Source organism: Dermochelys coriacea, chromosome 4, assembly GCF_009764565.3.
Source record: "Dermochelys coriacea isolate rDerCor1 chromosome 4, rDerCor1.pri.v4, whole genome shotgun sequence".
NCBI lineage: Eukaryota > Metazoa > Chordata > Testudines > Dermochelyidae > Dermochelys > Dermochelys coriacea.
Window position 1 is genome coordinate 8,206,625 of NC_050071.1, and position 17,611 is coordinate 8,224,235.

At 42.5% G+C, this 17,611-nt stretch overlaps 1 protein-coding gene across 12 annotated transcripts in view; it reads right to left on the bottom strand.

The window, feature by feature from the left end:
- The window catches only part of EPHA5 (EPH receptor A5), a 400,471-nt gene that overhangs the window by 50,351 nt on the left and 332,509 nt on the right, over nucleotides 1-17,611 (bottom strand). For 8 of the 12 annotated variants that reach the window (XM_043513202.1, XM_043513200.1, XM_043513194.1 and 5 more), the window contains one exon: nucleotides 4,770-8,063. The exons of 1 other annotated variant lie outside the window; for it this stretch is intronic. In XM_043513202.1, coding sequence (XP_043369137.1) covers nucleotides 7,958-8,063 — 106 coding nt within the window. In that variant the 3' untranslated portion in view covers nucleotides 4,770-7,957. Of the gene's footprint in view, nucleotides 1-4,769; nucleotides 8,064-16,413; nucleotides 17,401-17,611 lie in introns of those variants that run through there. 3 more of the 12 variants (XM_043513197.1, XM_043513196.1, XM_043513199.1) reach the window with 2 other exon arrangements.

Genomic DNA, 17,611 nt, shown 5'->3' on the forward strand with positions numbered 1-17,611 from the left:
TTTCTTTTTTTAAAAAAAAATCAGTTATAAATGATTTTCCTGGTTCCAACTCTGGGGAAGAAATGTCTATGTTAAACAAACAAGTTGGAGTCAAGGGAAGTGAAAAGTAAGAACTAGGGAAGAGGTGGGGGCTGGGCACCAGAACTGGAGTGGGCGAAATCTCTGTTCAGTTTTGTCCCACGCCCTGTGAATCCTGGCTGTCTGTTGCTCTCATTCACCGACAGCCACCCCCAGAATTTCGTGAGCCACTGTTCTCACTCACAACTACACATACACACATGCTGTACTGTGTGAGCTGCTGCTCTCTTTCTCTCTCTCACACACACACATTGGTATGAGGCAACATTCTCTCTTACACAAACACCCACCCACAGTATTGTGTGAGCCACTGTTTTCACACACACAGCAGCGTGTGTTACTCTTGCAATCGAATAACCACATTGGATACAAACCCATAAGCCAGTGCTGCTTGGGGGTCCATTCCCAGGCACGTGGGAGCTGATTCTCTCCTCTCTCCCCCATGGGCTGGCTGCAGCGGTATCCATTCGCAGGCTGCCAGGACCCTCTGCAGGGCACAGAAGCAGAATGCAGGCACCGATGGGTGCAATACGCCGTGGATCTAGGGGTCACTCCCCTCAGAGCACAGGAGATTTGTAAGGCGTTCCCCTTTCCAGGCCATAGTGTGACATTAGCCTATATGGTGATTGCACCCTCGCTTTTCAGGGTGTTTAGCTGAAGGCTTTCTTCTTTTCCTTGCATTGCCAAATCATCTCTCTCCACCAGGAAGTCCCCATCTCCATCTCTCTAGATACCTGTGGTACTCACTTGGCCCCTTTCACAGTCTTTAGTGTATCTATCCTCCCAACACCCGTGTGAGGAAGGGAAGTGCTGTTACCTCCAGGAAGTTGAGGCACAGATAGTATGGCCCAGATCACAAAAGTATTTAGGCTCCTTCCATTGTTATCACTTGACCACAGGCACACAGGAAGCATGTAGCAGAGCAAGGAGCTGAATCTGGGTCCCAGGCTAGTGATGATATACTGACGGTCTCCAGCCCTTTAAGCACCACAAACTAAGAATTGCTCTGATTCTACTGTGTTTAAGGGCAACCACAATGATTTACCCTGAAAAAAAGAATGCTATTTATCTCCATAGCATTTTGGTTTTACTGATTCAAAAGCAGTTGATGGTTGCATGCCATGCTGTCTCTTCTGATAGCTTTGCCGACTGAGTAGGGTGTGGGTGTGGTGTGAACTTCATATCACCTTGCATGATTGGAGCTGCAGGTGGGGGAAAAGGAGCCCCCTTGCTGCCTGAAGGATGGCAGGAATTCACACACATGCTACATGCTTTTCCTGTATTAGCTTAATAGAGCTGTGTCCTAAAAAAGGCTATTGGCCCTATTCAGAGTTCATTGAAGACTCCCATTGACATCTATGGGCTTTGGCTCAGGTCCTATTTAACTATCAGGTGTACTGACTAAAATGGAAGTGGGTTCAAATCCCAGACACAATTACTAAGAATTAAGATACTATCGGTGGGAGAGTTATAAATAGCTAGACAGATAAACAGCATAGTATTGCTAAAGGTAAACATTACAAAAATTAAGAGGCAGGTACCTCTTAAAAAAGGAGATTATCTTGAAAATCATGAGATTTTTTTAAAAGAAAACAATAAATGTGTGGTTCTTTATATTTGCATAGTGGTTTCTCAGCCTCTAGGGTTCATCTGTTCAGACTTTTCTCAGTAACCATAAAGGTTAGAAATTTATTTTTTTTAAATGAAGTCTGAGATTTTCAGGGAATCACAGGACTCCAGGAGCTGAAGCTTTGAGAAAAACAACTATCAGGAGACTTGGGATAAATATCATGAATTCACAATACTGTAAGCAAGTCAGTGAGAGGCGAGTCTAGTGTTTTGTGGGACTCATTGGAATTTATGAGTAGAAACATAAGAACATAGGTATGGCCATATTGGATCAGATCAATGGTCCACCTAGCCCAATATCTTGTCTTCTGACAGTCACCAACACCAGGTGTTTCAGAGGAAATGAACAGAACAGGGCAGTTATAGAGTGATCCGTGCCCTGTTGTCCACTCCCAGCTTCTGGCACTTGGAGGCTAGGCACACCCAGAGCATGGGGTTACATCCCATGGCTAATAGCCATTGATGGACCTGTACTCTGTGAACTCATCTAATTATTTTTTGAACCCAGTTATACTATTGGCCTTCACAACATCCCCTGGCAACGCGTTCTACAGAACAGCACACAGTATTCAAGGGGTGAGCATATCATGTATTTATATAGTTGCATTATGATATTTATTGTCTTATTATGGAACCCTTTCCTAATGGTTCCTAACATTCTGGTAACTTTTTGACTGCCACTGCAGATGATTTCAGAGAACTATCCACAATGACTCCAAAATCTGTTTCTTGAGTGGTAACGGCTAATTTAGACCCCATCATTTTGAATGATTAGTTGGGATTATGTACAAAGTACCAACAGCGTGAGCATGATCCACATCAGGATGTCACTGTTATTCAAAGATTTTTATTTTTATGAAAAAATATAAAATTTTATATCTTACACTACAAAAACATGTACACAAACAAAATGCACAGAAAGCATCAAAGGAAAAATGAAAATAAAAGGAAATAAATACAGATATGCTAAGCCTTCTATGAGTTAAAACTCCAATGCAGGGAATCGAACTTAATGCAAATTGGGGCATTGTTTAATAGAGGTGCTCCGAGTCCCAACCCACCTGCACTAAGGGGTTTAGACAGACTTAATAATAAAGGACTCGAAACTATAGGTTAGTCTCAGACTGCTGTCAATGTATTTCACACACTTCTTAATGACTAGTTTCAAAACTACAGCAGTCTTAGGAGTCACAATATCTTGACCACTGGGACTTCTACATGTTTATATTCAACACCGAATAGACACAACTTTTGCACCGTCATCATATTTTTGTTAACATATAGAAGGAATAAATAAAGTTTACAGCTGACTTTTTTTCATCAGTCTTCCTTTTTTTTTACGATTAGATAACTTCTCCAAAGAATAAACGGAGGTCATTCTAAACAAGAACTGTGCTTAGAAAGACTTCCTCCTTCAGAGATGAAAAAGAACGTTCTTATCTCCCATTCCCTTTGAAATATTCCCTTACAATTAGCAGCAAAATGGACGGAAAAAAAGTAATCTATGTAACCATCTGGGCTACTCAGTTGGAAGAGCAAACCACTTTGACTTACCCTAGGTATATACTCTAAGTACACCTAACAATTTATTTCTGATTATCAAACTTCACCATCTTAATGTAGGTAACATTTGCATTTTTCTTTCAGGTTTTAATTTCTGGTAGACCACTAATAAGGATAGCTAACTATAGTACTTAGCTTTTTCCCCTCTCTGTGCTTAGACAGAGCAAAACCAGAAAACCATTGTGACCCAATTCTACTGCATGACAATATATACAATATTCCATTTCTAATACCTGATTTTAACCTATATATTTTTACTTGCTACCCTTTCTTGTATAATAACGAAAAATACCTTCCAAAAGAAAATTTCTCTTCTTGTGCTTTGAATGATATCCCAACTCTGCTAAGGTAAAATAAAAATACATTGACTAAGATTTTAGACTGCAATTGTCAGAGGGACCTAAGGGAGTTAGGTGCAAAGGCCCAGATCCTCAAAGATGTTTAGATGCCTAACTCCTATTGAAATCAAATGGGAGTTTGGAGCCTAAATACCATTGGGGATCTGGATCTAAGTCCCATAGCCTCTTTTGAAAATTCCAGCTTAAAAACTGGGTGCCTAAGGATTGGATCCAAAATACATATTTAGGTAACTAAATGAATGGCTTGATTTTCCAATAAGCTGAGCACCCAGCAGCTCCCTCTCTGGCTACAACAGGAATCTTGGCTGCACTTTGGAAAATCAGGGCACTTATTTAGGACCCTGTTTTCGAAAATCTTGGTCATGGTTTTTTTCCCACTCATATACAGAGTCTATTATAAACAGATTTGTAGCAACGTACGTGCTTGCATTAAATATAAAAAGGTTTGTATATGTATTTAAATAATTAAGAAAAAGTGCCCAGTCTATTTACAAATGCAATCTGGTTATGACAGGTTTCAGAGTAGCAGCCGTGTTAGTCTGTATTCGCAAAAAGAAAAAGAGTACTCGTGGCACCTTAGAGACTAACAAATTTATTAGAGCATAAGCTTTCATGAGAAGTGAACTGTAGCTCACGAAAGCTTTGCTCTAATAAATTTGTTAATCTGGTTATGGACATTCCTTTTTCTACTAGTTAACCATAAAGATATTTTGAAGCCTGGTCCAGCAAATGGCAACTGTTTACACTGTTCTCACCTTCATGTAGTAAATCCCCAAAACACTGTATATGTGTTTGAAAAACACAAATGGCCAAGGGAACTTTATTTTAAAAGCCCACAAAAAAGAACAAAACCAAACTCCTTCTTGCATTTTTCAGAGTGCTAATCCACTCCATCAGTTAACAAGTGACAGAAGAGAACAGGCAGAAAAGGGAGAGGATAAGAGCTGGAAGTTGCTAATAAAAATCTCTCCAAGTACTGATGATTGATGCAAGTGGCAATTGAAGAATTCCTCCAGAAGAAATAAGTTGCTGTGTCTGTCTTCCTACGGATTATTTTACAAAGCACTGCAGGCAGGAAGACACAGATAATTCCACAACGGTTCCCCTGACAATGTCATTATTTGACAAATCTCCTTTACGTGCAGCAATTGTTATGTCTTGATTTGTTTTTTTTTTCTTTGTGGCCCAGTGGCTGACAAAAATAAAACAATAAGACAAGAAATCACACAACCAAGATTTGTCAAACCTGCCCCTTCTGGTATAAGTTGTCTCTTTTTTCCATTTCTTACCTTAGCAGATGAATTTGGTACCTTTCCAATTGGTGGCAGGTCTGGGGTGAACAGATGTAGGAAGAAGGCATTTCTTTACTCCCTTTCCAGATACATCTGACTTCTTCCTACATCTGTTCACCCCTGGACCTGTCACCAATTGGAAAGGTACCGATATCTCACTGAGAAGTAACTAACAGTTCTAGAAAGAAGATTTTTTTTAGGTATATGCTTTTACTAAACATGTTTGCAGGAAACTTGAAGATGCACCAAAGAGATTTAGGAGCACAAGCCCCATCTTTCTTTGTGAGAGATTTTGTTTTATTAGAAGCTGCTATTTGTATTTGGGGTTTGAGGAAATATAAAAAGAAAAGATGTTTAAGAACAACTAAAGTGGTATTCAGATACTTGCTTCTGAGTGAGAGGAATGAATCATTTAAGCAACAGATTAGATGCTCTTTTATTCCAGAGGTGAAGAAGAGAAAGGAAAACAGAATATGTTGATACCATCTTCAAGAAAGAATGCTGCAAGATGCTATCCAACCCACATAAACAACTAGTATTCCCTAGAATAATGAAAAATATTTGCCATCATTTGAGCAAGTCTTTCAATCCCTATCTTTAACAGAGACTTTTTTCTTAAAACGGACTATGGGGCCTATTATAGACAATTGGAGAATTCCATCTATACAGAAATACAATCAAAGTCCCTCATTGTTTCAAGATGGAATTCAATGGGAGCTGGGTGCCTAATTCCAATAGGTTTCTTTGAAAATCCCAGCACCCATGCTTTACTATGTGCAAATTGAAACTGGTTACAGTCAAGTTCTGGCTAGAGCAATGTTGTTGTTCAAACAAATGACTTCTCTACTATAGGATTCCATCGCATTTATCAAATTCAGCACATTTCTCCTTCTGCTCCTGTGTGCTTTGTGACGGAGTGGGACATGTCTGTATCAAACTGTAACAAGGAGGTGAGGTAATATCTTTTAATGGACCAATTTGTGTTGGTGAGAGAGAGATGTGCTATTGAGTTACCCAGAGCTCTTCTTCAGGTCTGGCTTTATGTAGCTCGAAAGCTAGTCTCTTCCACAAATTGAAGTTGGTCCATTAAAAGATTACCTGACCCCTCTTGGCTCTCTCATATCCTGCAAAGAATCAAACTGTAACCTCCATCTTGTGTTAGGAACTCCATTTTGTATGATGTGCCGAACACAAGCCTAATGTTAATCAAGGTAAGCTTATTGAATTGTGTTGCAGATAGACACACTACCCAGGAAAGCTGCTTGACATTTCATTGAAGGGACAGCAGGAGAAAGCATCAATATGGCAGTCTAGGGCCATCCACTTTGATTGTTTCCCAACTGCTGACTCAATTGAAAGATGGTTTTTCTACACTGGGGCCTGAAGGGGGGAAGGGATAAGCTTTCCAGAGGAGCACCTGGGTGAAGGAGACAGAGACTGCACTTAAGAAGGGGTGCTGCTCTGAGTTGGGGGGCTGGCCATCACCACAGAACTGAAGGCTTGGTGGAAAAAGAGGGCAGGAGGGACTTTGTCCAGCCTGAAACATGAACAGACCACAGGCTCACAAGAGTGGTGAGATCAGACTAATGGACTTCTGTTATTTTGTGATGCTCTGTAACTGCAATGTTTTGAAGAGTAAAGTGTCTGTGGTGAAGAGATTCCTTATCTAAGCCTGTACTCCCTTCTTCCCTGCCATGCTGTCCTTTAAGGAGTTAACCTCGTACCCAGAGAGCGCACAGCCTCAGTGGAGCTCTGGGCTAGCGTGTGTAAGCAACTGAGTGGCTCGGGAGGTCAGAGGCACTGGTTTTATTGTTTAGGGTGGTGGACTGACAAGCCAATTAGGGCTCAAGACAAGAGGTCTGAGTCTGGGAGTGTGCCCTATAGATCCAGAGCTAAAAACAGTGACTAGTCTCTACCCAGACCCAGCTGGCTTGGAAGCATATGGGCCCCTGAGATTAAGTCCATTTGCAGCAGACTGGTCACAGTACACAGGGGTCCTGAGCCAAGCTGGATATTTTAGGGGGAGACTTTCAAAGGTCCAGAAGAATTAGGTACCCAACTGCCACTGAAAGCCAATGTGAGTTGGATGGCTAACTCCCATTTATGCTTTTGAAATCTACCCCTTAATATCCAGAGCTCATGTAGAAACAGAGAGAGAAACAGCTTTTATTGAAATGCACTCTTGTTACCTCACATATGTAATTAAAACTCCTGAAAGCTTTGTTTGTATATGTTGTTTGAACCAAACAGCAGCAAAAATACAAGCAAAGTGGTAGCAGAAAACAACCCAAACCAAGTCTAACCAAAACTTCTTGTACCTGGATGTGTAGCAAACTGTACAGTATATACATATTAATCATGTATTCATCTCAGAGAAGAGCAAATTAAAAGGAACTTGATAACACAGAGGGGGGAAAATATACACCCTGTATTGTATTTGCCACTGGACAAGCAACATGTTTCTACACTAGTCTCTATAACTTAATGCTGTGTAACAGCATTTTTTAAATTTACAAAACAAAATATCTATCAAGAAATAATCTAATCATATTGCTCTTCAATACACTTCTGTAGACAAATAAGACTTGAAGTAAACTTCAGGAAACTGCAGCTTTTGTTAGCCCATGAATGGCTACAAAACTTTTCCATTCAAGTTAAGTCCTTGGAAGTATTAACATGTGCTGCCATAATTCAGTATATAAAGGTGCTCTCTATATATTCCATGTACAGACAAAGTGTGGTGGGAAGGCTTTTTCTTGTTGCTGTTGCTGAAGCATAAGAAAATGGTTAACCTCATGTACAGTAGATCCATTTCCATGCATGTTACATTTACTTCATGAATATGAAGACACAAATAGGAAGGAAATGCAAATTTTTAGTCAAACACTGATTATAAATTATGTGGCAGAGACCAATGTCCTTCAGTTATAGAAATAACTGACTTTCCCTTTTTTTGTTCTTTTTGTTATAATAAATCTCAGGGCTAGTTTACAAAGTGCAGGGTCGATCACTTGAGAAAGTGACTTTAAAACCAAGTTACAATGGCACCATCCCATTCACCAACTGGACCTTCATCTCTTGAAGGCTGCTCATTATCTTCTTCTGGTGACCAACAAGTGTCACTCCAAGCCGCCTCAAATCCCTGTGTGGAGAAAACACATGTAGGTTCTCTAGATTACTGTGGGAAGATCTCAGTATTTAATAACTTCTAGGTGCTGTAAATGGATAATGATACCAACACCTCACGCTTACCGTACCTCGATCTCAGACTGCTTTACAAAGGCGGTACCATTATCCCTTTTTTTTTAAACAGATGGGGAAATCTCAGGCCCTGAGAAGTGACGTAATTTGCCAAGGACATATAGCAGGCCAAAGCTTAAATAAGGAGCTAGGAGCCAGACTTTGGTCTCCTCATTTTGAAAATGTTGGAGCTAACTGTGTAAATGTGAAACATCTGACCTGAACGCTGCACCAGGCGAAACTAATTCCTTCAGCTGATGTTCTGAGCAGATTAAATTGAATACATCAAAATGATGGCATAGCCTCTGGCTTTAATTTTCACATCAGGTTGGAGAGCCAAACCTTTATGCCTTTTATCAAACACATCCAGAAATTTTTGGTTGCAGTGAGAGCACTGGGGGCTACACTAGTATGAAAATCAGCCTCTTAACCAAGCTATTTTGCTTGATACGTGTATTAGCCAAACCCCAAGTGGGCTCATTTATACTACAGGAGCAATTCAGCACACTAAGGACATCCAGTTCAGAACAGCAGGATGGCAGACTTTTGGGGCTCGTAATTATCTTAATGGGTTATGTGGATACAAACTAAAAGACTCAATATAATCTGTTGGCAGTGTATTGGGTTGGAGACTGTTGAATGAACCATGCTTGATTCTTGGGAAATTCAGTAGTATGTATAAAGATTTTGTTGCTTGTCTCCACCAGTAGGTGCCAGCGTTAAGCAGAAGAAAGTGCTCTTTTACCTAAAAGCGAATTAAATATTAAAGAGCCTATTAGGACTTCATATTTTTTTAAGGAGAACAATTTGAATGGGGAATTTTGCTGTAAAAATTATGCCGTAATATGGTTTTAGGGCTATTATTTATGCTAATGTTTTGCGAGGAAAGGATCCAATCATGTGTATTTATGTTTCTGACATAAGATGACATGATTGTTAGAATCCTTATCAATGATTATGAAGGGATGAAGGCCCGTCCTGAAGTCTTCCTATGAGGAACTCTAGAATTCCACCGGTGAAGTGCCTTCTAAATCAGGTCTGGAGTAATTAATATAGCAATTTTTACAATATAAGGATTCTAATCTCCTTTTTCCTATATGTACACAACTCCAATTGATGCCAATGGGAGTTCATGAGCACATTGGGTGGGATTTTCAAAAGTGCCCAAGTAATTTAGGAGCACTGAAAATCATTGGGACTTGTGCTCAGGAACTTCTGAAAATCCCTCCCCTCGAGAAGAATACCGATCACTGTAGGGGCCAGTTTCTCCAAATTGCTCGGCACCCAGCAGGTCCCAAAATCTGGCTGCTTCCTTCAGGTGCCTAAATGGGAGCTGAGTTATTTTGAAAATCTGACCCTAGGTATTCTGTGTTCAATAATCAGACTGTATCTCAAAAACTGTTTTGTATACAAAATGATCAGGGCCGACATGGGCATTTTAACAAGTAATCCTGTCCAAGGGAAAGCTAGATCTATCCTCCACAGACTGACACATTTTCAGCCTTTTGAGTTGGAACAAGGCTGCTTTGTTTCGTTACACTGCCCCCTTTCAGCTGGTGCATGAGATACGTTAAGGAATTCACAACCTGCATGCGACAGAGGTCAGGGAACCACAACCGCATGCTCGTTATTTGAAACAAAGGACTTTTAATGGCTGCAAAAGTGTCTAACTTTTTCTGAGACAGACCTTTCATTTCGGCCTCCACCGAATTGTGAAAACGGTTCAGCAAGCGACTCAGCAATCTTAACAATGAAGGAACAGGTGGCAATGCCATTGCAATAGGTGATTTATTTGCAATGCGCACAGCTGGTAACATACACCAAAAATAGGGCGGCAGGGTCAGATTTTTAAAAAGGTTCAAGACCCTTCCCACATTTTTTTCCAGTGAGAACTGTTGGGTGCTGAGCGCATTTGAAAATCCAGACCCTTCACTTCAAGTACCTAAAATGGGAGAAAACCTGGCCCCAAATATTTAATACATTCAGTATTTCTCTGATGGGATCGCTCTGCTCTAGCCATGCAATGCTGACCAGCCAGCCTGAAACACTAGGGGGTGTTTGCATTCCATATGCAATTCTATTAATCCAATATTAAAACTCCTTCATAAACTGGGGTAGGAGTTGGCTTCCTCTTCCCACAGCCAGTCCAGAATTTTTGATACTTACTATCCTGCTCTTTTCCCTTGCAATAACATACGCTCCATAACCCAATATACCTCTTGATTAAAAAGAGAGAGAGAGATTGGGAAAAACACAGAAGTTTCCAGTTTCGGTGTATAAACTGTCACCAGGGGATCCACTGTATAAATCAAATATTGGAGTGAAGGGTCCTGATCCTTCTATATATAAGCCATTGGACATGACTGTGGGTGATGCCTGCGCAGGGGAGAGACTTCATGGTGCTCCTCCATCTGCACAGGGTGTGGCCACAAGCCCCCTGGGGAAAGCAGTCCATGCTCATCTTTACAAAGCACCATAGCTCCACTGAAGTTTTCCTTCCTAGTGCCCCAGTGGATGCTAGCTATCTGAAAAGTTATAAAGAAGGGCAGCAATAAGGCATAGCAGGGGAAGAGAAGGGTTACTTACTTGTAACTGGAGGGATGTGTGGTCCCTATCTGTATTCCACAGAGGGTTTACGCTTGCATGTCATGCATCTGGAGCCAGAGAATTTGAAAGTAGTCATGTCCGTTGGTCCCCACATGCACCGTTTCTTCACCTCATGGTTCCCTCTGAGGCGATAAAGGGCAGGGTGGACTGACCGTGTCTCCGGTTCCTTCTCCAATGCAAATTGAACCGATCTGTAGCAGAGGGGAAGCGGGGGTGGGACCACAGATAGGGACCACACATCTTGGAAGAACCTCCAGTTACAGATAAGTAACTTCCTCTTCTTCTTCTTCGAATGATGGTCCCTATTGTATTCCACTGAGGTGATTGACAAGCAGTACCTAATTCAGAGAAAAGTGCGAGGAAGAGGATGACACAGTTGAATGGAGGACACCAGGCCAAATGAGGCATCTGTTGCAGAATTCTGCTCTCACTCCAAGGGGTGGACGCAGTCCCAACAACAGTTAGAGTGTAATACACCCCAAAATCCATTTGGAAATCCTCTGTGTGGTGATTTCCTGCCCCTTAATCCTCTGAGCAATAGTGATCAGTAGTCCAGGGGACTTCCTGATTGGTCTCGTCCTCACCAGGTAGGAGCCCAAGGCCCTGCAGACAGAAGGTGTTGCTCCTCTGCTGAGGCATGATACTTTGGAAAGAAAGCAGGTAAGAGTATGGGTTGGCTGACATGAAACCAGGATATAACCTTTGGTAGAAACTTGGGGTGTAGGCACAGGGACACTTTGTCCTTATGAAACATGGTGAAAGGGGGATCCGCCATCATGGCTCCAAGTTCACCTACCCTTTTGCCAAAGTAATAGCCAGTAGGAAGGTGACTTTCATGGAAAGGAGGTACATAGAGAGCATGCAGCCAGAGGCTTGAAGGGCAATTTCATTAATGCTGATAGAACGAGGCTGAGGTCCCAATGGGGAGTGATAGATGGTATGGGTGGGAAAGTCCCAAGGAGTCCTTTCCAAAACATGGTAGTCAACAGATGTGTAAATATGGAATGTCCTTCCATGGGAGAGTGGAAGGCACTGACAGCTGCTATGTGGAGTTTGAGAGAATTGAAGGAGAGCCCTGATGTCTTCTAGGACAGCAGGCAGTTCGAAAGAAGAGGAATGTCCACTTCCACAGGGGAAATCCCTTTCTGCTGGGACCAGAAAGTGAAGTGCTTCCTCTTGGCCCAATAGGGATTCTTGACTTGTCTCTTTCCTGCTGCTCGAAAGGATGTCTTGCACTGCCGATGAATACTCCTATTCCAGAGAAGATGCCCCAAATACCAAGCTCTGATGTGAAGCATCTGTGGATTGGAATGTCTGATCCTGCCATTCTGTTGCATGAGCATCTCCTGGAAAGTGGGTAGGAGTAGTGGGGGATGGGATGACATGTGGAGAAGGTTGGGAAACCAAAACCGGCACTGCCAGAATGGTGTGATCAGAATAACTGTGGCCCTCTCCCACCTGTTTTTGTGGAGGACTTGTGAGAGGAGTGGAAGAGGTAGGAAGGTGTAATTGATCTGGTCCAACCAATGGAAGATGAGGGCATCATCTTGAGAATGGATACCCTGCCTTTAGCAGTATGTACTGCATTTGTTGTTGACATGGGAGGCAAAGAGATCTCTGGTCAGAGACCCCCATTAGCTGAAGAGGTCATTTAGCATGGAGTCATGAAACTCCTGATTGGCGAAAAATCTTCTGCTGAGAGAGACTGCAATCACATTCTGAGTCCCTGAAAAACAGGCTGCCGACAACAGGATCTTATGGGCAGTGCACAAATCCCAGAGATTGACTTCTTCTGCACGTAGAGTAGTCAACATCGTGCCCACTTGTTTGTTGATGTAATAAATGGTGTTGTTGTTGTCCAACTTCCTAAAAACATGATAGGAGCAAATGGATAGGAGAAATGCTTACACGTTCAGACCACCCAGAGTTTCAGAATGTTGATGTGCATCCTGGAATCCCGAGGGCTCCATGTCCCTTGCATTGCATGGTCTCCCATGTGAGCTCCCCATCCTTTGAGGGGTGAATCCATGAGAATCGTCCTGTCCAGGGAGGATGGGAGGAAGGAAATCCCTGTACAGACCTGCTGGGGTTCACTCCTGGAGAGAAGAGAGCACCTCATGGAGTGACTGATAGCATAAAGCCCATGGCACATCGCGTGGGTGAGTAAACACGCTCGAGCCACATCTATAGGCAGTGAAGTTGGAGGTGAATGAAGGCAGTGATGTACGTGCAGCTGCTATGAGGTCAAGGAGGGATTAGCAAGTCCTGACTAGGACAGACAGTTGTCTACCTGGTCAACGAGTTCCTGCAGAGTCTGTAATCTGTTCCTTGAAAGGTAAGCTCAGACTGTGACTGAATTGATGGAGGCCCCTATGAAGTCTAGGTACTGTGTGGGTTGATTTTTCAACATTTGACTCCCAGGAAGGGGAGGAATCTGAACAACATGGAGGTCCAGATTCGAGTTTCGTCTGGATAACGCTGCTAGTAGCCAGTCATCGAGATAGGGGAAATAAGTACCCCGGAGTGCCTGAGATGGACTGCCACTACAGAAAGAAAAGAAGTACTTGTGGCACCTTAGAGACTAACAAATTTATTTGAGCATAAGCTTTCATGAGCTACAGCTCACTTCAACCTGCCACTACAGAGAAAACTTTGGTGAAGACTCAGTGAGCAGTAATGAGTCCAAATGGACCCTATACTGAAAATGCTAAGGACCCACCATGAACCTCAGGAATCTTTTGAGGGTTGGATGTATGTCTATGTGAAAACAAGTGGCCCGCATATCGAGAGTCATAAACCAGATGCCTTTTTTCTAGTGATGGTATGATGGCCTCTAAAGTGACTATATGAAACTTGGGCTTGTGCATGAAGTGGTTGAGGTGATGGAGATCCAGGATTGGTCTTCACCTGCCCTTCTTCTTGGGTACCAGGAAGTAAGTCAAATAGAATCCTGTGCCCTGAAAGCTGGAGGAACACACTCTATCGCTCCCCTTTGTAATAAGGAATCTACTTGTAGAGCAAAGATGTTGTCATGTGAGTGGTCCTTGTAAAGGGATTGGGGTAGGGGATGTGGATGAGGTAGTATGGTGAACTTGATTGTTTAGCCATAGTGGATGACATCCAGGACCCACTTACCCATTGTTATTGCCCTTGAAGCTGGTAAAAAGAGTGCTAGATGATCCCCAAAGGGGATGTGTTTGTTGCATGGCAGTGTTTGTTGCATGTGTTACACGGTGGTTGATGGCTTTCTAGCAGCTTTCAGAAATATCATTTCTGAGAGGATTTAATATGAGATGATGAAGACTGCGAAGAGGAGCCCAGAGGGCAGAATCATTGGGTCTTTCGGCACTTATGAGTAGATGCATATGGCCTTTAGTGGAAGAACTGGGGAGTCCTGAACCGCTGAGTACATGGCATGTGGCAGAATTTCTGCTTGGATGCAGGTGTATGGATACTCAGCAATCTAAGTGTGGCTCTGAAATTCTTGAGGGAGTGGAGGGAATCATGGGTCTTCAGATTAAACAGGTGCGACTCATTGGAAGGGAAATTCTCAATGGTAGTTTGCACCTCTCTGGGGAAATGGGATGAGTGCAGCCATGATTCCCTCTGCATGACAATGCCCATGACCATAGAGTACACCGACTGCAGCAGTTTGCCACCAGTTTGCCCTCCTCCGTGATAGATTGGAAACACATTTGATCTTGCTGAGGCAGCTTTTCAGTAAAGTCCTCCAACTTTCTGTAACTGAGGAAGTCATATTTGGCCAGCAACGCCTGGTAGTTTGAAAATCAAAATTGAAGGTTAGAGGGAAGACCTTGAGTCCCAGAAAGTCTAAGTGTTTGCCCTCCTTCTCTGATGGAGTGGAGTGTGGATGTTGCTGTCTGCACCATTCCATTGCTGCTTGCACCAGGAAGGAATTGTGGGGGGAGAGGGCGGGGGGAGAAAAGAAACTCCAACTCCAGGGAGAACCGGTAAATGGATTCCTCAAAGGCCTCCCTTCTACTAAAACTACTACTAAAAGCTAAACTATTTTAAAAACAGCAAAAACTAGAAAACTAAACTATAAACTGGGTTTGTCAGAGACAAGAGGACACTAGCAGCTCCGACTTGGACCATGCATCAGGGAGAAGGAACTGGAAACGCAGTCGGTCCTTCCCATCCATTATTACCTCGGACGAAACAATGATGTGAAGCAAGGGCTCATGTGTGGACCAACAGACACGACTACTTTCATATTCTCCGGCTCCAGACGCATGGTGCAAATGCGTAAATCCTCAGTGGAATACAATAGGGACCATCCCTCAAAGAAGAACATCTGTGCCTTATTTAATGTTGCCTTGTACATTACAAAGCAAGTAGTGACATTCTCAAAAGCACCTAAGGATTGGTCTACATTAGGAATTTACATCACCATAGTTACTTCTCTCAGGAATGTGAAAAATCCATATGCCTGTGAGATGTATCTCTATCGACCTAACCTCCAGTGTAGACAACCCTAGGTTGACAGAAGAATTCTTCCATTGACTTAGCTACAGCCTCTCGGGAAGGTGGATTACCTATGCCGATGGGAGAATGCCTCCCATTGGCATAGGTATTGTCTACACTCAAGTGCTACAGTGGCGTAGCTGCAGTGGCACTGCTGTAGCATTTAAAGTATAGTCAAGCCCTAAGAAGCCTAGAGGTATCTCTACAGTGCGATACAAGACATGTGGCACAGCTGAGGCTGGCCTGGGTCAGCTGACTTGGGGGCTAAAAATTGCAGTGTAGATGTTCAGACTCAAGCTGAAGTCTGCGATCTGAAACTCTGTGAAGGGGCAGAGACTGAGCCTGGGCTCCAACTTGAGTGTGAACATCTAGATTGCATTTTTTAGCCCTGCAGCCCAAGCCCCATGATTCTGAGTCAATTGACCTGGGCTCTGAGACACGGTGCTGCAGGTTTTTTATTGCAGTGTAGACATGCCCTAAAAGTCCCATCTTCACAGATGAGTTAGGCCCTTCCGAGTTCCTAAGGGTCTAAGTTGCTTTTGAAAATGGGACTGAGGCATTTTTGAAAATATTACCCCATATCTTTAAAAGGCATCTCACCGTCTTCCCTACTCATCCAGGCACCCACCACTGGGCACAGGCATCAGGCAATTGCATTTGTAAAAGATTTACTTGTTGCCTAACTATTTGCAAGTCTAGTTATTCACCTTGTGTGCAGGAATGGCACACAGGATCCTGCGGATTGCGGGTGCATCTGTGCAAGTGCAAAAGCATTGAGCCCCCACTTGTTAAAATAGGTGCCCCGGAGTATCAATGTAGCTGCCATGTCTACAGTGTTAAGAGTTCTCTCCTTCTTCGTTTCCTTTCTTTGGCCTATAGTTGAAAATGAAAATAAACATGAGTTCAAAGCTGTGTACTACAGCCGTGTTAATGACCTGACTTCAACAGACCAAAGCCAAGGAAATCAGAGTGAAAATTGCTGTTTTGTCCTTATCTCTTTCCATGGAACTCATTCCTTACAGCACCACAGATGGCATGTGGTGCAGGAATAGGCACTGTCCTGAAAGCCCATCTCCAAACATAGTTCGGGACAATACGGCGGTCTCTTTACCTGTGCTATAGCTTATACTTTCATTAACTGAATCCTTATCCTTAAAGATTGGGCAAGAAAAATCTTTAAAACACTTTATTTAGAGACAGTTCTGTTTAAACACTATGGACCAGATTTTCAAATTCAGGGTAAAAGAAGTGAGCTTCTATTTAAGCAACTAAGTAAAGTAGGCAGATTTCCAGAAATGTTCAGCATTCAGCATCTCACAACTTGGCCGCATAGATCAGCTGTTTTCCATTTCCCATTTCAGGGCCAGATTCTGCCACTCTTACTCAGGCTGTGTGGTACCTTAGTCCTATTGAAATCAATGGGACTGCTCCGGGTACCACTCAACTTGAGTGAGAATGGATGAATTGGTTCCTTAGGCTGGGATTTTCAGAGGATACTAAGGGAATTAGGCACCCACTTACTAGAGACTTGTGCATGAAATAAGCATCTTTGTTTTTTAAGACTTCATCTGCTCTTGTTCATTATTCCCTCCCTGCATCATCACAAGGTCAGAGCTGGTTCCTCTGGAAATAAACGTGATGTCACAAACTGAGGATTGGGGTTTTAGGGTAAGAATAAGTAGCAGGAGCAGGTGAATCCTTGAATAGTCGTCATTCAAATTATTTTTTTAAAAAAATTAATAATTTATTTTATTTTATAAGAAAAATTACAATGCAAAGCAACACAACACATATAATTACAAATATTCATAGCTGTTCACTTAATAACAACCCCCCAGGTGTCCTGAGATTCATTAAATACAGGTTTTTCAAAAGGTACGGGATAGTAGTCCACATTTCGTTAGTAATAGGTCCAATCAAGTGTCAGATTGAGAGTCAAGTCATGTCTATCTATTCTTGAGTGTTGTCCTGGTCAGGTTATTCTTGTTGTGTAATGAAAGAGCTCCAGACACACTCAAAGTCACTAGCTGGTCCACAAGTTTAAAGAGCAGGCCTTCTCCAATCTGCACAGTTTCCTTCAAGTCTGATATCCATTCGGAAACAGGGGCTGGTGGGTGAGGCTCCACCTTTCACAAGGTGATTCATCCCTTTGCAAGAATTAGAACTAAATGTAGACATCACTCTTTGAACACATTCATTTTCAGGTCTTTACTTAAGCAGGCAGAGCTCAGGACTTGGGGCGATATTCAAATTAGCCCTTTGGTTTTTAATTTTCTATTTGTTGCTACCAGGGAGTGATTTCTGGGACACATTCATTCATCTGAACCTGCCATTGGTGGTAGTTGGGATTTTTATTTG